The 25,522-nt window shown below is 32.2% G+C and overlaps 1 protein-coding gene across 2 annotated transcripts in view; it reads left to right on the top strand.

The window, feature by feature from the left end:
- LOC130891509 (protein turtle homolog A-like) overlaps positions 1-25,522 on the top strand; it is an 842,489-nt gene that overhangs the window by 454,558 nt on the left and 362,409 nt on the right. For both annotated transcript variants that reach the window (XM_057796310.1, XM_057796309.1), the window contains exon 4: positions 17,271-17,384. In XM_057796310.1, coding sequence (XP_057652293.1) covers positions 17,271-17,384 — 114 coding nt within the window. The remainder of the gene's footprint in view (positions 1-17,270; positions 17,385-25,522) is intronic.

The following is a 25,522-nucleotide window of genomic DNA, read 5'->3' on the forward strand; positions in this document are numbered from 1 at the left end:
TTCCCTATTATATACTTAACGAAAGCATTGGAAAATGAAGATTCAGGCGCTGTTAATCGCTGACTATTCCTATTGGAATGGTAAACGCTTAATCAGGAGCTCTTTGACTCAATTCTTTTGGTGAATCAATCTACGTTCTAACTAAAGCTTTGTTGTTTTCTGTTTCCTGAATTTTTTGGTTTTTTATGCTATTCGTGAACAGTAGATCATAAAAGCTAAACATTGAATACTGGAAGATATCTACAGACGAAGACATCGATCGGCTTTGAGAAGAAGAAAACCCACAAAAAAAGAGAAGCGCCGAATTAATTAAGGGATTTTGGAGAGAGGACTTGATAGAGAGAGAGAGAAGTTAGATATCTAGTATCAAGAGTTGTAGAAGGTTGTAAAATCATTTTAGAGAAGATTTTTCTACAATGAAATTGATTATTTCAAAATGTATAAATTGAGGCTTGATTAGAATGCAACCAATAGTTATACTGGTAGGTATAATGATACAGCAAGACGTTTTTCTACTTTGCGCAAACTGCTGAACTTAATAAACAATTTCACGTCACTTGACAATGGCAATGTCAATCTCGACACCAAAATGACAAACTATAACACAACGATCACTACCCTACTTATTCTTGCTAAAAAGTACCACTAACAAACAATTGTAATTGAAATTTTTAATAATAAAATGGAATAATGAACAAAAATGACATCTATCATCACTCAATTATATATGATTGAATAAAAATTAGTAAGAATGCGATATAATTTTCAAATTCAATTCACGCGCGCCTTTGTATAAATATTTTGTGATATTCTCAACATGTACGCAAACAAAGTCCCATTTTCTCTTCAACATTTAAGATTTTTTTACACAGTCATGATAACATGATGAAACACCAGAAACAAAATAAATCAGTAGATAAAGGTCAAACTTAAGCAACGGAAGAGAACGGTTGCACTTATACACCTTGAACAATCCATTTGAACAGAATGATTATTAAGTGCAAACTTATATTACACACTGTATACTTGAAAAGATCTATTTATAACTGGATGAATAGAATTGAATGTTAGGTAGTGCTGTTGTTAATCCATGTATTTATCTTTGACCTATTTTATTTGTTATATTACTACAAAAATCGAATTTTATTACTAATTTCAAATCATTAGCAAGTGACATTTCAAATAGCATTGTTTTATTTGCAAATGCACCGTATTTTGTCATATCACCTGTTATAGCATTTGACCCTTTCAGTTTTAGAGATGCTTTTCTGAAACTCTAACCGGATCTGCTGTTCCATCTTCGTAGCAGTAGAACTTTCGGTTACCAAAAGAAAAAGTTAGAATTGAATAATAAAGGTAATTTTCTGGCTACGCCGTTTTTAATCCCAAACTTTTGAACTTCTAAATGAAATGGAGTGTCACTTTGTTTATGGTGAATTCGTTGAAAACAGAGTCAACTGACAAGACTGGAATATAATATTAACTTTTAATAGAGAACTCGAAATAGAAAATTATTTGTCACGGAATGAAATATCCGGTTTAAGTCCTTCCTTAGAATCTTGTAGACATAAATTTGAAATTTGTATTTTAAACTGAAAAGGTGAAATAATTCAAATTTTTTCTTCCGTGTCTCTTTCAATATTTCAAATTTATTTTCAAACTGAAAGGAAATTAGAAAAATCTTTCTTTCGTTTTCTGAGAGCAACGATGAGTTCATTGGAAACAAATCACTCGGAATGCTATAAACGTATGGATATTTTATTGTTGTGCAAGGTAAATGCACTAGTTTCTATTGCCTAACTCTTTTCATGGAACGACAAAATTGATATATAAAACGATTGAAACTCTCTGATATAATCACATTGACACTAATAATGGGGAGCCTTCGACAGTCCCAATTGCTTGAGTTATCCCTTTTTTCCCCTTGAATTCCTTCGCCTCTGCCACGGAGGCTTTTCAAGAATTCGAGAATTCTCCAACGTAATTGGCTTGAAAGCAAGGCTTTTCAACTGGGATTGTCATCCTTTTGTTATTAAGAAATTATAGCTGCAAATTTTATGCAGTATTATCGTCGCCTAACTTAGAGGTTTTATTTCAATTAGCAAGTTTTCTTGCTTTCTCTGCATCAATACAACTGGATACATGTTCCTGTGTCGTAAAAAATTTTAATGACAATTCCTCATAGCATGGAAATGTAGGTAAGTTATACCCCCTTTTAGCCAGCCACCTTATTAAGTGTCAGTCTGCATGCTGCTGTTAATATGCCCTGGCCCAATACTCAGAGCTTCTAGAGCAGCCGTCGTTGTTAACCTATTGCCTCCATATTTGGCAGACCAATTCTTCCAGCGCCACCATAGCTTCTTCCGGCTGTCATCATCTACTAGTCCAGAGAAGTGTATCTTTAGGAGAAGTTCATCATAATTATAGCATATTATTATTATTATCATTATTATGCGAAAGACTTATGCACTGCTCAGCCGGTATTATTTACCTATCCCGGATACAAACTATCAAAAGGATTAGGCTCGGTTCACATAATGAACTTGCGCACTGTGTGGCAAGTATTCAGTATTACAGCCTTCTGGATGTCGTCGAAGGTGTTTTTTGGTAATCCCAGTTTGGCGATGCTGTCGTGCAGGGTCTTAGACACGACGCCTGTTGCTGAGATAATAACTGGGACTATTTCCACATTTTCTCTGTGCCACATTTGTTTAATCTCAATTGAGAGATCCGCGTATTTGACCAGTTTTTCCTGATGTTTGTTGAGAACGTTATGAGTGTTCGGTATAGCTACATCGACAAGAAGGACTGAATTGACTCTTCTATCAACCACCACGATGTCAGGTCTGTTATTCGTCACCTGTCTATCGGTGATAATGGACCTATCGTAGTAGAGTCTAAAATTGTCATTTTCGAGCACCTTCTGCGGTTGGTACTTGTAATACGGTGTATACGTATTGAGAAGACCGAACTTGTTGGCCAGTTTCTGGTGGATTATGTTGCACACTTGGTTATGCCGGTGTAGATAGTCGGTATTAGCTAACACACTACAAGCGGATGTTATATGTTGGATGGTCTCTGATGTTTATTGGCACTTTCTGTATTTGTCAGATTGAATGTTCGGATCCTTGATAATATTTTTCTTGTAGTTATAGGTGTTGATAACTTGATCTTGGATAGCCATCATAAAGCCTTCAGTCCCTGGAAACAGATTGCAGCTAGTAAGCCATCTGTTTGAAGGTGCCTTGCCAACATGCGGTTGGTTGAGGTCATGATGATGTCTACCGTGTAGTGCCTTCCGTGACCACTGTTCCAACTTCTTGGTGTCCAATACTATATTTAAATCAGATTCTGGCGATGCAAGGTTGAGAGGTGAATAATTCTTATCCGCTTTGGATAAAATCTGGTGCAGAGTTGAGACTTCCGATTTGATATGAAAGAATTTACTTAGTTTCATTACCTGTCGAGAGTGCAGGTTGATAAGGTCGATCAAGCCTCTTCCACCTCTTCATTATTAATATTATTATTATTATTATATCAATCTTGTTGGAATGGACTGAGAGTCCTACTTCTTTGCACTAGCTCTCTACTACTTTGAGATCCTTAAGTCATGTTAAGTTGAGTATCGGCAAAAGGCCCATGGGAGATGATGAAAAAGTCTCCATATTGTACTCCATTACCTTAATTTCCTCCACTGGTTCTTCTACAATCATGATATGATCGATTTATTATCCCACAAAATCGGGATTCGAATATCTGTTTAAAATACATAAATCAACGAATGTATAGATAAAAAATGTTAAATTTCGATTCACAATGAATGATCTTACAGACATTTTTTTATTATTTTTCGTGTCAATCAGAACATTTATATTTGAAAAAAGTATCATTCCACTAAAATCAAACATTTCAATATTTTTTAGGATGCAACTCGAGAATATTTTCCTATATTGGGATTGAAAAAAGCAGTAATGTTGAAAAAAATATTCATTTTTAATAAATTGTCTAGAAAATTTATTATGTAACTCATGAGACTTTATAGATTCCATCGAAAAACTTCATTTTCCATAAATTTCTTAATATTTAGTATGGCATTTTAACCCCTATATCATAACGACATCATTTTGGATTAAAAAAAAAATATGAAAATCAAACAATAAATAGATTTCCACAAAACTCTGACACTGATAACAATTGCAGTAATAACGAAACAATTCAGTAAATCGCAAATTGGCAAAAAATGTTTTCTATCTGATGTATCATCAAAAAATTGTTAACGGCAATGATAATTCTTGTGCTGATCTCAATCACTCAATCAATTTGTTTCGGATGCAGCAATCACATTCATAAAACAAACAATTTGTTGCAGTTACTTGTTAAATAAAACTACTCACTACCTCTGAACCTCACACACCTTTTAAACATAGATAACCGACAAACTCTAGATCTATTAGTAAATTTTATCAAGGATATTGAAATTAATATCTAAGTAGTATCATTGTGGTGGCTTATGGACTTACTTCCAAGCCATTTTCTTTCATACACACACATCAAAAAACTAGAAGATGATTGAACCATATCAATTAATATGTAACCAACTAAACTGCACTAATCTCTATGACATATCACCATCTTGTAATTTTGATTATAGCCGTCATCATCGACACATCCAAGGATATGTATATAATTGAAACTGCGAAAAAGATGTATTTAGACCACAGGAGTATTCAATAAATGTTCTTGTTTTATCCTTGATAATGCATATGAAGTATTTAATGATGTAAATATCTTAATTACTTTTTTCTAAAGCGGCTTTGGGACATAGCCCTACTAAATGCCCAAAAGCAATCATTTACGACTTCATACCGAACCAGGTAGATCAGAGAATTGAGAAGACTAAACAAAAATATTTTTTATGTTGATAAATTAAGGATATTTTGTGAAATATGTTTGGCAAGATGAACTGATTACAAGAGAAGGTTAATTGTTTCTTTTGATGGGTTGAGGAAATTATTCTAAATACAAAAAGGGACCAGAAGCCATTTCGTTTACATATGGCCATTGGAATCAACGCAAATCTAAGACTATATCGGATGATATCCGGCGAATATTGTGGACGAAGCATCCCACCTCAAATCATGGATTTTTTCCGTAATTCGTCTTATACAGCACTGTGCAATGTGGTGTTGCAGGTTTACGCTTTTTCTGTTACAATTAAGATTGGATAACTAGATCCAATTGTTCACAATGAAGATACAGGTGTCAGCACTGAAATGAATAATTCTATCGAATACAGAGGTGCAGTACTTTGTAGTGAATCATCTGACCAATCCCTGTTGCATTTTGGATTATCATTTAGGAACAATTTTTCGTATTCAGTAATCAGGAGATCAAAAAAAGATTTTTTTTATTGCTGTTGAAGTGATACTATATATAACACTCATATTCATATTTTCCTAGATTTTATGGTCCTATTTGAGCGATTTGTTCCCCTATTACGTAATTTAATTTAATGTATTGCATTATAAAACAATTTGGAAACAGTATTACATGTTTCCCTGTAATTTTTCACAAAAATGTACAAAACCGAATCAAGAAATTCATTCTCTGTAGGTTTAATTGCTTTTCATAAATTAAGCTCCGTACGAACCGGAGTGCAAACTAGGCCAACATGAATATATATGATGACACATGTTAAGTTTGCCTTTTGGCAAGATACAGTACAGCTCTATAGGGTTTAATATAAAATTTTAATGCTAAAATTTGCATAAAATCATAATATGGTTGCTCTTCAAATTGCTATGAAATAATTTTGCAATTCATTAGAAATTTCACAATGTGAAATTTATTGCAAATAAGGGAAATATACAGTATATACGTAACGATATTAATTGTTAGAATTACCAGCGAGCGAAAAGTAACTGAATAAGCTGACTATGTGCTAGAAATTTCTCGTAGGAAATTATTAAAAAAATAATCTTTCAATAAATAAAGAAGTTTTATTTGACTAAGCACGCTAAAGCTTTGAGTATTGGAGAATTTCTTCTTTCTACTTTATTGTATTTCCGATTGAAAGGATTTGTAAATAAACTTATATACAAAAAATGTTGAAAGCTACTAAAATATTAACATGTCAGTCAGTCATTTAATACTTATACTTTCTTCTCTTTAGTTTTATTGAGTATCAAAACGTGTTTTTCATTTTTCTAACTATAATTTATTAGCTTTATTGCTTCAAAAAAGGTGATCCCGTCTCTATTATACATAGAAAACTGAAAAATATTTGGATTTGCTCAGTACACTTTTTTTAAGATTTTGTCCCAACATTGTATTGAAATTTTATACAAATATGTATTGTAAGCTGATACATCCAATAAATTCATATTTATGTCTGACTCTCATAGAGGACGCTAGTTACACGGTTCGTGCCAAGTGGTTTTGAACATTACTTTTTCAATATTAGATTTATTTTCAAGTGAACACAATTTTAAATCAAAATATTCCGAAAACGGTACAAAGTATCGAGTTTTATCAATAGTACCTTTTTGATGTGAAATTAAATGATAATTGGGTTAAATATTTACGTTTCCGATATAGTAGTTCCGATATAAGTTCAATCTGATGACCATGTTTAGAGCAACAATACTGTCGTCGATTCCCAATAAGTAAAAATAAAGAAAATTTAACATCTATTAGATATTTGGGACTGCTCGAAATCGAATTTAAAATTTCTGTTGAATGTAACAAATTTAATTATAGAAAATTGATTTGCCTAGAAGGGCAGCTTATTAGAGATGAAGAGAATTCAAATTAAGATATTGTAAATGTAGAACTAAGCTAGTTTGACATGCTGATAAGTTTTTCAAAAATATCCTCTTAATTTGAAAAATTGATAAAAAACGTTACTGCTCGAATTATCAAAGATTAAAATCAACTTCTTCATTATATTCTGTAAATATCCACTTGAATTCTTGTATTCATGTATCAAACAACATCCATTTCCTTCTTTCCCTCGTATGTCCTTAAAAATTTTACTTTCATAATTTTTTTATGTTGAGTGAAAAGTTTGTTATCCGTTCTCTGTAGTTAAAATGAGTCGGAAACTTGTGGGATTTGGATTAAGCTAACACTAAAATACTACTAAACTCCCTCAGGCCATAAATATAACATGACTCACAAATTTTATGTATATTGAAATATTTGAGATTATAACCGCGCTTTGGTGTCCTTTGACCTGTAATTTAAATATGCATAATATCCAAAAACCTTGATGAAATTGAAAATGGCTAACATAAGACAAAGAAGACAAAAATTGTACAAAAAATTTCCACAAGCTTCTCGTATAGATACCCACTAATATTACATCACGTTCCAATTAGAAAAAGCTACCTTAAAAAAATAAATCAACAATATCATATGATTATACCCTGGGATAAAACTTCCGAATATCTTCTACACGGCATGGGTATCAACAATTCCTGAAAGACGTGTGTTTGTTTCCATTGTATTTTCATCGTCAATTCAATTTTGTACTGTCAAAATATAAAGAAAGATAAATCAACGAATTAGCGTCAATTTTCGTTTTAATAGTAGAAAATCTATGTAGATTATGATTGATAATACACCACTATAACAATTGGATAGATTCGGAGTTGCTTCAATGCCCCTGCACATATATCTCATGTTGTGCAAAAATATTCAATAGTCATACAGCATGGCCAGCCTTTGTACAGTCCAGACGTAGCTTCTTCCAATTTTCGTAGATCAGAAATGTCTCTCAAAGGACATCGTTTCTTTGACAAAGACAGTTGGAACTAATGCGACGAATTATGTAACCATGCTGATATGAAATGAAAGGGTCACAATTTCTCACGATATCTATTAACAGATTTGAGTAATAATAATAATATTGCAAGATTATAGTTCATTCTTGGGCATACACTGAATCCATATGTAAACATAAGTGAAAATGTTTTTAAAGTACAATTTATAATACAGATAACAATGATTTGGTGATACGTCTTAGGTACTAGTCATCGAACTATTCTCCTCGTCAAAAGAGGACGATAAAAAACACAATTGTGATACTTTCCCATATGTTAATAGTGAGTGGATGACTGTTAATTTCATACACCTCAATATTTTAATATGTTCAACTAAATTTGTGGCGATCATATTGGATCTACAATGATGATGGATATATACATAAAATTGTCTTTACTCATAAAAACTAATAATATTTTGGATCATCGGATCATCACCATCGGAAAGGAATAAACTGCAAATGTTAAATCAAAATAAAAACTAATTTGAAATTTTCAAATTGAACTCAGACCGTCATAGCCTCGTCAGCGATGGTCAATGGTACAGGAACCAAAAATTTGTAAAATTACATAATAGCTATTACAACAAAACTCTTATAATACAAAAATTATAATGGATTATAATTTATACTACAGGTTGGTGGCTTTGAGGAACTTTGTGGGGCAAATGAAGGTTTCTTTGAGCTTACGCTTCGAATTAAATTAATAGTATTGTCTATAGTCGTTGAAAATGTACTTGATGGACAGAAGACCGTATCAAAACGAATATCCAAAGATATTAAATAACCGTTAAGTAAGTTTGGTCTTCTCCCTAGCCAAAAAATTATTGCAGAATTAGATGTTTAGATGTTAAGCTAAATGCTGTTACATCTAATGAATTGCAGTCTTAAATCTCCACATTTAGCATTTACCAACACATTTTCTTTGGCTTGTTGTCAAAATGTTTGAGACTAGACTGAAGCCTTTTTTGTAGGTATGCTGCAGACTTACTCCTCTTACATTATCACATTTGCTTCTTTCATCTGTTGTGTTATACAGAATTATTAACCATGGAGAAAAAATCACGAACATATGAAAGATTCTTTTTAAAGCTTAGTTTTATTCTAAAGTTTAGAACATTTTTATTTTCAAAACTATAGAATTTTTCTTTCTTAGATCTTTTATATGTTTGCGTTGAAAAGTTTTGATTAAAGGGCTCTTTTGTTTTAAAATTAGGTTTTTTCAATAATTTTCGACAGGTAGATTTAAATTTGACGTTACGACTACTTTCAGTCGTTATCAAAATTTGATATTGACACTGAAAATTTGCTTATTTATATTAATCAAAAGATCGATCACCCATATCATGAATATCATAATAAAAATAATATCAAAATTTATTTTTGCCTTAGTTCTTTATATTAAAAATATGTAGCATTCATCAATTGAATTATTTGTAGTTGTATTAGAATTCTCGAAATAGAGGTATAAATTTCCCTCAAATTATTTAGGTTTTCGTTCTTATGAATGTGAACCATTTCTAAAAATTCTGTTTTTTGTGTAACAGTTTCCGTTCCAAGAATTTTTGAAGATTTATAATTGGATAATTAGTATAAGGCACTTGATATATAATATTACTTCATTTGTTTTATAACAGAAGAGACCCAAGACGATTTAAAAACATAAAATATAGACTTTAGTTGATTTTATTTTTGCTTAGACTGTGAATATTCAATCTATATCACAAAATTATATTAGATGGAAACAACAACATTGTTCCTTCATTCTATTAATTATGAAACCTCTTATATATTTATAAAACGAATATCTTGAAATGCGTGCGTGTTCCAAAAGTTAACAAGAATACTTGTAATAATCACTATATTTGAGCTCTATATCATTTTCCATTGTTTTAGTAGTTGCTAACAAAGAGAGTACAACTTCCTGGTTTAATAGAACAGAGTAAAAGCCCCGTTCGTACTTTGATGATCCGGCGTCGCAAAACGGTCCTGTGTCTATGGTCCTGAGTCCTGAATCGTTGAAAACGTTCGCTGAAATTTATCTCGGTATTAATTCTGATTTACGCGAATTGCTGAAACTCGCTTGGTTCCAGACCATTTCTCATCTCGATCTGGCAATTTGTCGCCCCTTCTAACGAATTTTAGCTAAAATTTTAGTACGCTTGTTTATCAGCAATTCAAACAAATTTATAATTCGCTCAAATAGAGCGGGATTTTTTTCAAATTACGTTCACCGATCGATTTGCGATATTTTCTTTATGTTATTACGAGCATATACTTATAATTATTACTGCTAACAATTTTCGATATAATCTTTTATATAATTTTGTTGGTGGTGCGTATCCTCTATACTTAAAAATCAGTATGCACTTTTGTCTTATATCTAGAACTTTTAAATAACTGTTCAATGGTTTTATTTTCAAAGTTTTACATTTCCCGGTAATAATTAATTTAATTTTCTACTGTATATGTTAAATACTATTTGTACTCAATATTTGAAGCCAATATTACATTTTTACATCAGATAAATATGGTTTGAGTTCCTAGAACAGAAATTAGAGTTTACTTACGACAATGCTTGGCTCATCGATTAGAATGAATTTAGTTCTAGCCCTTTGATATAGAAATTACAATATCTCTTGAAAATAAAAAAAATATGTCCGGAATATTGTGCTCCCATATTCAAAATCATTATTATGATACTACCAGTTGTCATTCAACTAATCATCATAATTTAGAAAACCTGTTGTGAGTCTCTGATATCGATTTATCAGAGCCAACTTTTAGTTGGGAGATCCTAACTCACAAATATATTTTATAATTCCTGCATTCCAATTTAGTTTCTGCGTGCTTGTATTTCGCTGTCTATTAGTTAAGAAGTCATAGTCCTTTTCTCTAGTTCTATGTGTTCTGTCGTCCTTTAATGGTTATGCCATTTTATACTTGATGCTATTATCGATACAATACAAAATTTAATCTACGACCCCATAATATACTGTCACATATGACACCAAACCTCAGTCGTATAAGCTTTCGTTCGAAAACCAACAGAAGATTTTAATTTGTTTTGTTCGGTTTCCTTTCCATATATAAGGATAGTAATTGGTTGTCACTTCATACTATTTTCGGTACATTTTAAATTTAAATCTACGTCGCGATAATCCACTGACATAAATGACACCAAAATCAGTCGCATAAGCATTCGTTCGAAAATCAATAGAAGGTTTCCATTAGTTTACCTCAATTTATTGAGATTTTTAATTCATGTATAAGAATAGTAGTTATCAGTGATTCATTGAGTATATGCTTAGCTTCTTGCGGAAATTACCTATTTTTGAAGTGTTATGCGTCGTAATAAGGATAAAGTTTCCCAAAACTATTCTTTTCTCTGTTATTTCATTGATATCATTGCTACCATTCAAGAGTGAGCTCGAGCTCAGAACATAAAAATCTCTATCTTCTCAAGATTATCTTTGTGTTCACTGTCTTTTTATTTTCACTATTTCTAGTTCTATTGCTTGCTAGAAGTGGTGATAGTATTCTGATTTGCTCTTCGTTCACATTTAAGTCCGATTTATTTGCTGCGATATTGAATTTAGCAATAACTTCTTTGATATTACGTAATGTGTTTCTTATATTTGTTCACTTCTCCATTACCATGCTTTTTGGTTCAGTGTTGAAGTTGTCACCAATCTGTTTCGTTGATACATTCAACTTAGTTCTAAGTATGTTTTCTTAGGTAATAGTGTTGGAATCATTGAAATTTGATGAACTCTTCTGTTCTCTCCGAGTATGGTCTCAGCGTATTCATTAGCCTGATATACAGAGCTAGAGATAAGGCATTGTAATGTAATTTGCAGTGGTTGTAATTATACAATTTTATCCCCTGGTAATATTTGGTTTTCTTGGAGTAGAGACTTTTCAAAAATAGTATCTAAAAGGAGCATACAAAGAAATTTGCATATTCTTGGAAGATCAAGAAATACGCGATGAATCAACCTATTCCTTCATTATTTATTCCAGTAGTTACAGAAGAAGTCAATAGAGTTATTAGAGGCTAGCTTCCATCCTACGATAACAGGAGAGAAACTATTCTATTGCTGTGCTGGTTTAGAATATTTTTTCATATAACTACAGTTCATAGAAAGCCATTACATGGAGCAAGGCCACAATACGTTCTTTGCGACAATGCTTCAGAAAAAAATTATTTGGATAACATGTTGGATAAAGCACCACGAACGTTTCCTTCTTGTTTGAAGAGTGGTGAAAACGTATTTCTACCCAAGCTGAAACCACCCTATAGGGCCCATTTCAAGATGAATTCAGACCACAAAGCAATTTACAGTGGTCGAGTGGTTCTTCGATTTCCCTAAACTCATTTCAGTGTCTCCTTAATAACCCAAATAGTATATGTATAGTATAGATTTTCATTAATATGCGTGTGTACACTTCTTGCAATTTTTTCTCTAATACCTGCTTAAGATATATGTATTGTCGTCCCTTTTGAAAACTATCATTCTTCACTTTAATCTATAATTCTATCGATTCTCATTTTCGTAGACGGCCTTCTACTCTCTGATCTTATTTTGATACCGTTTGATTTCGATGCTAACCAAAACATACTCTTTGATCGGATCTTTTACAATTATACTCTTAAACTTTGTACCATAATTAAATAACAGACATAAAAATTATGAAGAAAGTTGAGTAGAAGTGATTCAAAATTGTTACAGTAACTTGTACCCTTTAAATCATTTAACGGCTATTATTTCATCAAGTTTTATAGGTGGGGTAGTAAAACTTTATTAGACAATTATTGAAATGAGTTTACTAAACAGCAGGGTTGTAAAATGTCTACTAAAATTTCGCAAGATTTTACTAAAGATTTTTGTCAGGTTTATTATAAGACAGTAACGACACTTGTTGAATTTATTTTTAAGTTAATTTAATTTTAATACTTTTCCACGGAATAATTCATACTCATGGTTGATAAACATCACTATATTTACTAATCCACTCAACATTTTTACACATCCAATTATTCTCGTCTACAAATAATTCACAGGGTACGCTATAACTCGTGACGATTTTTAATCCGTTGAGATAATAATGCGCCAATTCGGGAGGGAGATATTTCAGGTAAACGAAAAGGTAGACATGATGGATTCATTAAGAACATTACTTTCGTCACAAGTTGTTGTAATCTTCATGGCAGGTATTAAAATCACTAGTCAGCGCACTCCCATTCTACATTACTTTTATGATTAATGATGAGTTAACAATTTTTCTATTTTCATCTTTTTAATTGAAATTTTGAATTTCTGTTACTTAGGGTTAAGTTCCTTTTTTTATTTCTGTGGTCTCTAAAGTGTACAACAAACTAATCAAGAGAAAATTGAAGATAAATAATTTCTCCAAATGAATAAAATACTGCAATTCTGATATGAATAATGACTACTCATATCCGCAGAAATTCCAATTTTTATGAAATCGAATCCTTACTTTTTCTTCTTATTCCTTTGTGTGATGAGTTAATAACCATTATTCTCCCAATGGAGTCCTGAATTGATCAATGAACTGTCAACTTCTTGTTGAATCGATAGGGCCAGCAACAACTCTTGACAATCACCACTGGTAATTCCCTGTAGGTTATCACCCTTATCAAAGTTTCTTTTATATTGAGATTTTCCCTGAGGAATCCTCACGATCCACTAGTGGACATAAAAATTAGTAATTAGACTTTCCACTATAGGATTGATTTATCAATGACCATTATATATAGGACACATGTTTTTTTCTTAAAAAAAATATGAAATTACAAAAGTACAAAGATATGATTTCATCAGGGAAAATAACGTATATAGTAAAATTGACCTACTCATCCAAATTAGTAGAAAACCTTGCAATTTTATTTCACAAACAAATGAAAAAAAAAAACTCCAGAAGAAGATACAATAACAAGGGAGATGTTAGAAAAGTTCTAAAAAAAATATTATTGAAGATGGATAGATAGGTGCTAATAGATAAGACGTACAAAAAATAAAGGAGAAGAGGAGAGGTTAATAAAATTTGTTTAACATTTATCTTGTATGTTAAATTAGATTGAAGAGTTTAACAATTACTCAGTTGCAATTATTGAACAATTGTAATACGTTGTATTCGCTCTAGAATCTATCGGCAAAAAGTTACCATTTGGAAATGAGGTCGGAAAATATACAGTTATGATCGGTTTTAAGTGTTTTTTTATGTAAAAAGCAAGTACAAAAATCAGATTGCTTCCACCCCAGTCTATATTGTTAACAAAATCGGTATTGTTGGTGGTGATCTGTTACTTCCTACGGATTTGGATGTTAGCCGTGTTTATTGGAGGGATATACCGGAGAAAAAGATTAAGGGATAAGATGCATCCCTGGGAAACGCAAGCGTTGACCTCAAACTCTGATATCTATGGAGAGAGATTTGGATGGATCAGTCTTTGAGAAAGCTATTAAGCCAGATGATGAGTGAAGACGACAAACCGTACAATTTGGATACTTACTTGGTTACTTACCCAGTTATGGTAGATAAAAACCATTATCTTCCATTGGTGTGCAGTCATTTTTCCTCTATAATCTAACAACAACTTGTTCGTTGAATTGCGGGAAGTATCTTGAGACGTGAAATTTTTAATTATTGATTGAAAAGGACTAAATTATATTGAAATGGATTTCAACAGTTCCAGTGAAGGTTGATTGCAAAGAGAATAAATATTAAAATATTACAGATGATAAATCACGACTAGAACCAAAGTGCTTCATGAGAGAACATTATGATGCAATTATAAAATTGTATATGCACCATAGGAAGAAAAAAGGGCATTCTTGACCCGTAAATTTTGCTTCTAACTTGGGTAGCATAATTTCGCGGGATACAGAGCCCTAATATTCTTTACTTCTACGTAATATACTATTTTAGAAAATATTCTTGACGTTTCGACTCAATTTGAGTATTTATTATACTAAAATCTGACAGTGATAATTCTAAAAATTTTATATCAATCAATAGATCACTCACCGCATGAATGTCGAAATAAAGCTTGTTTAAATCGAACAAAACCTTGTTATTTTCTTTAATTGATTGTATTCCCCAAACTTTGCAACCCATACCATTTCCTCCTCACTTAATTTTATTGGTTTTTTTTGGTAACATATTATAATTTCCAAATCAAAGGAATCTTGAAAAATTATATTCATACTTCCATTGAGAAAAGCGTACACCAAAGCTAAACATATGATAATTTTCTATCCAATTTTTTGATTTATCATTCAAAGAACCTAAATAATGTGCTAGAAAATTATCCTTGGAAGATAGAAAAAAATATATTACAAACCACATCAAATCAGTAAGTCATTTTCCTTTTTTTGTAATTAAATTGTAACTCTTCTAATATTCTCACTTTCCTCTAATTATACTCATTTTTATGTATGATGTAGTTTCTAACTTTATTAATTAATACACTAATAAAACACCGGTACCAGTATACTAGTAAAAAATGGTTGGAGGTTTTACAATTATAACTGGTTTTACTGAACTTCATTATCACGCACGACTGTAATAGAATAATTAAAAACTTAATAAAGAAAACTTGCTGGGTTCATTACCGTCTTTTTTACATTAATATGATGAATGTTATTAATCGCACTTTATGCTTCCCATTATATTTTTGCTTCCCTTCGCTATAAATGCTGAAAATTCTTAACATGAACTTATGTATCTATATCATATTATGGGTAATAATTCCGACGTGATTTAAATTACCGGAACCATTTCAATATCTTAAAGACGATCTGTTTATGCAGAGGTAATTGAATACAGAAATGTAAATGAAAAAGTGAGCAGTCAGCTTCTTCTATTCGTATTAAAATCTTCAGACGTCAAAAAATCTCTCATTTTATTGCTCTCACTGATGTTTACATTATGTACATAAACGTGATTTAAATAAGTTGTATCAAAAATTACATATTCTACTTTTTTCTTTGATTGAATATGTATAATCATAATCCGACATTTCATTAGTTCTTTTTGGAAACAACAAAATAACATTGGTGCCTCAGATTAGCATCGAGATTCATATAGCTATTGATATGCAATAACGATGCTGGGCAGTAGGTTAAGTGTATTAATGGGAATTGGAAATGTCTTGGTGATATTACTAGAATCTGCAATCTTGATATAGAATCCCAGATGCTTTACGTGAGTTTATACTAGTTTATACCAAGATTCTCAATTTTGAGTGCAGCTTTGCTATACGTTACTTCCAGATTCTAGCACGATATATTTGGTTTTTACATGTAATAAGGAGGTCCAGTTTAGTTGCAACTTATAAGGTGCAGTGTGTAATCTATTGTGAATTTCAGTGTGATTATGGAAAGAGTTTATGAAAAAATATTTAATTGTTTTATTCAGGTATAATTTTGATGATACAATCGAATTAGTTAATAGTATTCTTGGTGTTGGGAAATTTACGATTTACAGAGTTATTGTGGAGTTTCAAACAGCACGTAAAGCTCCAGTAAAACCAAAATTTCGAATAGAAAATCAATTGAAAATATGACTTCGAAGAAAAGTAATGTGTTAGAAAACAAATTTCCGACAGTAGACAAAGTTCTTGGCACGGCTCGAAATGATAAGCATTACCCTAAACTGAGTCGAAGCACGCTATGGAAAATTTGACAAAAATAGTTTTTCGTTGGAATATACACCAAATAAATTTTGTCAAGATGAAATTATTACAGTCGGGACAGGCTTCCTCAAATAAATTATCAACTTTTTTGAATACACCAACAGGAAAGGAGCGTGGACTGATAATAGTATACATCGGCAGGTCAAACGGTTTTGTTGAAGGTTATTGACGTATGAATCTACTCTACTACTACCATGAGGACATGAATTCTGATGTTTTTAAAGGATGGTGTGAACCTAATGATACATCCTCTTCCTCAGAACTGTATAATAGTAATGGATAATGCAACTTATCATCCAAGACTATCAGAAAATTGCCCACAACCAAGTGGTTAAAAAAATATTTATAGAATTGGCTAGATTCAAAGAATATTAAGTTCCATCGCAGATTTGTGAGAAAGAAACTGTATTTCTTATGCTCTCTTCATAAAAAGAAATTCAAAAAAAAGTTGCAAATATGAGTGTACATCCAATATATTCATTATATTCATACAAATGTTATTTCATTCGAAAATACTCGAGGTACAACTTGAGAAAATATTTCAACTGTCCACCAACAGAATGCTTTATCATTTTATTACTCTCGCATACATAAAATAAGACTTTTGTTGTTATATATGGAGTAATTTTGTGCTCACTTTTCCAGAATGCTATGCGTTAAAACATGTAAAACAATGGTACCTATATCAAATACCTTTTCTTTTCTGATTTCTTGATATTGTTTCAGTTCCACCGGAGAAATTGAGCGTCCTGGACGAGACCGGAGTCCACATCCCGGATTATATTTTGGGACCCTATAATGAAGGATCTTCCATCAATATAACATGTGTTGCCACAGGAGGTAAGATAATATAATAATCCTTTTTGGGGCCTTACTCAAATACCTACCTTATGTTCAATACAGAACGCCACATTTCATTTCTGTAAAATTTAGTCGAAAAGCTTGATAATTTAGGGCATAGAATTTATACAAGGTGTCAATTTGACATTGACTTTAACTTAACTCATTCAATATTTCGGCCCCTATAGAATGTTTGAAATATGTACTACCACGCTAAACTCATTTTTAGGAAGAGCTACAATTATTTTCAAAGAGTTTTCGATTGAATAACATATCTATAACAATAACAGTGATACAATATTTCAGATACATTCTGTCTTTATGTTGGTAGTATTAGAAAAATCTTTTGAAATCGTGAACACGTAGACATTTTACGTATCCATTCCTTTGTAATATAACATGAAAAAGTAATAAAAATCAAACTCCTTTCATATAATTTTATATATCAAACTATTTCCGGAACAGAGTAAAAGTTCTTTCTTGCAAATTCCAAGGCCGTGTTTCATAGGGCATCAGTCATTTTGGTGTGACGGTTACTTTTAACTTTAGGTAGTCTCAATCACACAGGACACTAGGGCTCAAGCGATTTGGGTTAGTTCAGAAGAGATTAGGATAATATATAATGTTAGACTAGAGGACTGATAGATGTATTTCTTCATATTTTTCACATCTTTGGTGAATAAATCTGAACCAGATTGTTCAGCAAGTCCGCGATTAGTAATTCTTATAAGTCCTTAATTGATACTAGAATCTCTACAATGAAGGGAAAAAAACAGATATTGCGGATAAAATTTAATGAAGATTGTACTTACTTTTACTTCAAAGTTATCAGAAGCGAAATGATTGTGACTAATACTATTGAACTTTGAAACAAACGACTGATTTGTCCGCACTAATCGATACTTTGCAAAGAGGAGAAAGTTTTTGATACGACAGGTATACGTGCCTTTTTCCGCATAACTCATGTTTCATGCTAAAGTAACCGTCGCGATGACGAATAGTCCATTCAAGATGTTCTCGAATCAAATTTGAGTATAGCTCATCAAATATATTTTTCTCAACGAATAAATGTCCAATAATACTATTCTCAAACGTCTTTTTATTTTGATACTAATCATAACTTTACCTACAAAGTTGCAGATTATCATTATTTTCGTCTTTTGTTGTCAACAAAGAGTGAAACCTTCAATCGAGTATTTATTCGTATTAGCCATTATTTCATACTTCTCGTGTGTTGTAACACGTTCATCTTAAATATATCCGTACTATGAACGTGCATCTCTATGAGCTATGATCAAAAATAACTGCATGTGTTGGCTTGATTTGATTAGAATCGATATTTAATAACATCATCCGAAAAACCGTATTTGAATTGACTCGGAAACATCAACACTTGTGGTTATGGGATTTTCAACCAACCGTCTTGGGAAAAACACCTCATAATATAACGTTTTTGGTAATGGTCTAGCTCGAAATGATAGCCTCCATATCTGGGTAATTTTCTTCTCTGGTACTGATATATTTAAGTCGTACGTGGCTAGAACTCAAGATAATAATTACGATCCATGTTATAATTCTAATAAGGGTCATTACATATATTTTTGCAAATTTGAAGCTTAGTTATTAATATAAAACACAAAGTTCTATTGAAACTTCAAAATGATCTATGTTCAGTAATACGAATATACTAGGGAATATCACGAAAGTACTGCAATATATAATTGAAATTTTGAATACATTAATGTCTATCACGTTTTCAGAGGAAGCTCCGCCACTAAAATATTTACATATACATCAAAATCAATCTGCTTTTACTGTTAAATTATCTCTTGTGACGATAGGGATTGGAATAATGTAGAATTTCACGTCATTAGGGTGTCTAATTCGGTTTCCTAGTGGCAACGATGTTGGATTATCCCAACTCTATAAATTTTTAATTAGTTTTACCGTATCTTTAATATTCTTGATTTAATAATCCGAAATCCTAGATCGTAATTTGAAAAGAAGATTACAGGTTATACAATATGTAACAAGTTATGTTAAAAAAACGGAGAATCATTATATATGAACAAAATTATCTCGAAATACTTTAATCCCAACGTGAATCCATCACCGTAAGCTTCTTTCGGAATGACTTTTATCTACTCTGTACTAGTGTCAAAACGTTTTCTTTTTAAAAGATTTTTCATTTCCGGAAATGAACAGAAATTCATTGCTGGTGAGTGAGGCCAAAATTGACAAACAGAACGACTTTTGGCAGTTAAAAAATCCCCTAATAAAAATTGAATGAAAAATAGTGCGTTCTCAGAATGAAGAATAAATTATTTGGCCTGTTTATGGAATCGATGATTAGCAAAGGCTTCAATACCATCTTAAAAATTTAGTTGCTTCCCTTAGGACAAGTGAGATCGTACTTTACTTTTATATTCGAACAAAACAATTTCTTTGAACTCGACTTCATTGCAGGTTTTTTAGGGCATGTGTAACTGATGTAACTTGGAATCCGAATCTACATGCTATCTTGCAATATGCAAAATCAATCTCAAAATAAGCTTGCAGGGATTCAAATTTATTTCAGTCGACAAACACCTAAATGAAAGAGAAATACAAAAGGAGTGGCTTTCTTGAATTTAATTCAAACGAATAAATTTTCGGCAATATGTTATTTTCAATTAATAATATATTTACCTTCGTCATCAATACTGTGCGAATATTTTCCATATCGACATCATCCAAATTTTTCAATATTTTTGCCACCAAGAAAACGTTGTAGCAAACGGATTGAACAGAAATCTCAGCGAGTAGTGGGTCATATCTCCCACCCCAATTTCTTGATTTTTTCCAAAGTTCACAGTGTGGTCAAGTATTAGATTAAACGATGAAGTTCTCTAAATGAAGTCAGTTCCGTTAATCTGATAATAATGGTGAAGCAAAACGCTGCACTTGCATACCAATGATGATCATCTGCCACCGACAATTGTGAATCTTTTGTGTTCGGTATAAGAATTGTTTCACAAAGATTGCTCAGCACATCGCTCTTTTTCATCTTGTTGCATAGAGTGCTTACTTGTTTAGTGAGTCATTGGTGTTTAGTGTGAGACTTGTTTCATATTGTGCTTGGTTAATACCCCTTTTGTGTACCAAGTAAACTTTTTTTACAAAGTGCTTCTTTAGTATGTAGCTCGTATTTCATATAAGACTTGTTTTTGAAAGTACTTGTTCAGTGAGATAGGTTTCAACTGACATCATAAGTGATTCTTTTGAATGTTCTGTTACTGACTTTGATCACGGGTTGTTAAAATCACATAATTTTCCATAACATTGATGGTACGTGTTTGGATGGAAAACCAATTGAAATTGGTTTTTATTGATATGGCGATCTTTGTGAACTAGTAGCCGTACACGCTTTGTCAGTCTAAGGTCAATGCTGGACAAGCTAATTTAGCTTCCTTCATTAACGACATACGATTAAATTTGGATTCAGTGTACTAGCGAGGTGCAGTAGCTCTAAGACTCAAAATGTTAATTCCATTTTAAGCTGATTCTCAACTTACTTTAGGAAACACAAATATATCAGCAACATTGAAACGTTTTAAGTAAAAATTCTGACAAAAATATGAAATTATTTACTTTAGCAACGTCAGGGATCGTGGTTCTCAGCATATTAATATTACCGGTACTGCTAGAGTAGAGATTTTAGATCAATTTGAACAAAGAAGCTTATTAATTCGGTACTTAGGAGATACTTTTATTCTTTGATGTTCCATTTTACAAAAAATAGTTGATTGAATTCAGTTTATAGGTAATTTAGCCACATATTCGTAGCATTGGGTCTATTGCTTGAAAATAGTAATTAATTGTATTTTAGAAGATAAATGGATATTATATATTTACTAAAGTATGAAACAAAATCCACACCACCTTCGAAAAACAATCGGTTTCCATTCTAAAATACTTTGCCAATAAATCCGTCAGAAGTGCTGTTGACTAAGTGATATAATCACTAAATCTCGAATGAAATCCTGTTTCATTTCGAAACGTACTCGATATAATGTCAATATTTATAGCAGAGAGGAAATATTTCCAATTATTCATAGCTAATCTAAGTTAGTTTCTCTCACTTCATGAAATGGTGGATCGTAATCGGATAATAACAACAAAATTGAAGCGTAAATACGAACTAGAAATTGGATCCTCTTGGAAACTTCAAATAAAATAGCCGACTCGGTTGGCTTGTTGAAATAAATGGAATGAAACAATAAAGTTTTATTAAAAATTCCCAAACAATTTTGATCAGTGATTAAATATTAAATAATTATAAACTTTCCGTTATCAATACAGGGTGTCACAAATGTGTCTTTAATTACCTCGTTATCAACATTATCGGAAATTTCTACCTATTTTTCTGAAATAATAGGTATTTTTAGAGGTACAGAATTTCAATTCGGCACAAATTTCTCTGCAACAACCGAAGTAACAGTTAACTGGAGAAACATCCTTTTTACAATAGGTTCGTTCTAATTTAACAGTTGGACAGATCTAAAACAGCAGATGGAACTGGAATAGGAGTGTACGCACCTAGAACCAAATATGCTGAAATCCTAGGTAGCGCCTCAAAAATTTTTCAAGCAGAAATTTATGCAATTGAAAACTGTTGCACACGGAAGATCATCATCCTATCTGATAGTCAAGCAGTCATTTGAGTTCTAAACTCCAATATCATGAAATCCAAACTCTGCTGGGATTGCCTAGAAAAATTAAACCGGAGGGAATGGCAGCCGAACTCTTCTGTAGTATCAACTACAGAATAATGGAAAAAGAACTGCAAAAGAAGGTAGATAGGAGCAAAACCAATTATTGGGACAACCTACAGGGGCTAAGACTGCCAAAGACACTTCTGGGAAACTATAACCAGAGAAAATCATCTGAATGTACCTAACTAAGTAAGAACAATCTACGAATACTAACAGAAGTCCTATCAGGGCACTGCCACCTCATCAAACTCCGGAATACGCTAGACTTAGCAGATAACGCGGAGTGCAGATTTTGTTACACAGAGGACGAAACCTCTATCCACATTCTCTCGAAGTATGAAACACTAAGGAACTCCAGAGCACTACACCTTGGACCACTGAAATAGAAGACTTGGATCTCTGGAAATTTAAACCATCCCACATTCTAGACTTTTTAAAAGGAGTGGGATTAACGGATCAGCTGTAAACACTGGGTTCTTCAGTATCGCAACAAGAAAAGCGGACAAAATTGCATCAAATGGATGAATTTCACACAATGCGTCCACCTCATTGGCAGAGATCGCATTTCCCGCCTCCATAACCGGCAATGGGATTACCAAAGCTGGAGTTCCGAAGAGAGCGTATGTACAAAATATGTCCGTGACATCATGTAGAGAAGAAGAATTCGTAAATGCTTATAACTTAGCGAAAAAGAGGAAGAAAGACCTGTATCATCTAAAAAAGGAAACATAATATCTGGACACATGACACATTTAAGAAAATATCACACACTGCAGAAGGCGTGAACTTGATTAGCATTCCGTATGACGTTATCGGCCCGCATCGCAAAAATTGCCTAGCAGATTAACGATGTCGGCAAAGAATATAACGATCAATTTTGGTGGTTCAATGTGTATGATGCGAAAATGTGGATACTTAGCTTTAGACCCCTTCCTACGTTGGCGACAGATGTGGTGCGAGCGACAAGGATGTCAATATTCTATCAGTATCCATCTCATTATAATTTTCAAACATATAAGACGAAAGAAGTGATTAACTTTTTCTTTATTCCAAGTTGATGTAAAAAACACGTTAAAGCAGTTTATAATTTTGTATGATGATAATTTTACATAAAAGTATCTCACAGAACTTTTTACTAACATTGATAATTACACTAGAGTAATGCAAATAAACATTCTATTATTATGTCATAATATATTGAAATTTGATAAAAATGGTCAACAAACAATCATCGTAATCAAACATTTACTACTTACTTACAGACAGACTAAACATATTCAAAATTCATAGCAAGATAACGTTAAGAGGTTAGAGTAAGTAATTAATGATGATGCGCCGCTGTGAAGAGGGTTATTTTGGATAACTTAACTCTAGTGTCAATGTGTGCAAAGAAAAAATTCAATGGAGGTACTACAAAAGACGACTATAAGATCGTGACGACAAATCTAACAAAGGTTGTTCGCACACGAAGCTTTTCGAAGTAAATGGTAGGAATAATTGGAGAAGTCGCCACCGTTCCATAGACAACATAGAACGCTCAGTTCTGGATAGTACACCAGCATTTATCTGTGAGAAAATAAGGGGACTCAATCGCAGAAGATGAATCATTCTCCACCTTGAAAATGCCAGCTCTCAAACATTAGCTCAAACCAAAATGTTTTTGTACCATCATCAGCCATACAGTCCTTGTTTGGCACCCAATAATTTTTTCTTATTCCCGTAGATCGGAAATAATTTGCGAAGTCAACGTTTATTCTACACCTAAAGAAGCGCTTGATACGTTCAAATCACATGTATTTGGAGGTACCTAAGTCGAAATGGAAAACCTTATACCAGAGATGGTGATGTATGCCTTCTTACCTACATTTTGGTGTTCATTGGGTGTATCGGTAAAGTAGACACTTGAACGCGTAATCACATTAAACTGAGTGCCCGTCCTTTGTTTTAGATTCATCAGTATTTGTCACCTGAACATTGAAATACTTTTTTTCGAAAATTTTCTATATCAGTTATGTAACTAAAAAAATGTGGTAGTCCACAAATGCTCTGGGTGATAATATTTTTTTTTCATTCCAAATTTGATAATCTTTCAATTCACCAAAACATGAAGTAATTCGCAAAAGTAGTGTGATATGATGTCACTGATGGTAAGTACCTACTTGTAGCAAGAAATCAAAGAAACTTTATGTGTGATTTTCAATGAATCCCCTGATGGAAGAAACGTGGTTATAATTATATAACTTTCACTACTAATTTATATCAAGATGAAATGTATGTTTGTTGATTGTATTTCATCAAATAATATCGAACAGAATATGAGAAACAAGTTACGTATCAGGAAATTATGAAAACATCTTAATTGGACATATATGTGTGTTGCTTGAAGTTTATTGATTGTGAAGAAAATGAGTTGAAAGTTCATAACATAATTATTACTTCCTCAATTGAAATATTGAACATTCCAATCACGTACACCTCTGGCCGGTAGCCGCTCAAAATGAAGGATGTTTGGGATGCAATTTACATACCGATATAAGGGTATAAAAATAAATATTTAATTTGTTAGCTGCCGCTACCTACCCTATTATTGGTTAACTTGCTCCCCTTTTTCATTAACTATCAACTTTAAAATTCTGTTACTCAAAGAAGTACAAATTCCATTATTTAATAGCAATTGATCTCTACACTAAAAGTTTCAAAGTTTATTATTAAACTAAAAACTTTCATATACAAAATATCCAATCTAGATATTGAAAACTTATCAATATAATATGACATCAATTATTGGTTACGAATTAGATTGAATGTTATACAATCAAATTCAAGATTTAGTTGGATTGACCTCCTCTGCATTAGTATTGCATCAATTTCCTCCTTGTAATATTAGCGACAAAACCCAATATATTTGAAATAATCATCGATCGAAAAAGACGATGAATAAGATTTTCTAAAAATCGTCGTGACTTACGATGAATACATATCATGAAAATAAAAGAGCTCAAAACACTAAAACCTAAAGTAGCTAACCAAGCATGGTCCAACGTGAAGTTTTCGCTCACTATCTCTTTTTTCGGTAGCAATAGCAGAAGATTATACAGGCAAAATTAAATAATGAACTCATCTATGCCTATGACAAATAAACATCATTCAGTCTTTTTGCTTGAACGTAATACACCAGTTATCATATCTACTTGTTCATGATTTTTTTACCAGAAGTAAAACTGCATCAACTACTATTATTTAACATTTTTCTTTAACTGAAATCAAGAAGACTTATCAAATGACGCTACGTTTGATAAGTTGAAGAATTGATGAATGAAATCAATGAAGTACGAAATTACGCTTAACGTTGGAAAAGCTCATATTTACGTGAATTTTATTAGA

Source organism: Diorhabda carinulata, chromosome 3, assembly GCF_026250575.1.
Source record: "Diorhabda carinulata isolate Delta chromosome 3, icDioCari1.1, whole genome shotgun sequence".
NCBI lineage: Eukaryota > Metazoa > Arthropoda > Insecta > Coleoptera > Chrysomelidae > Diorhabda > Diorhabda carinulata.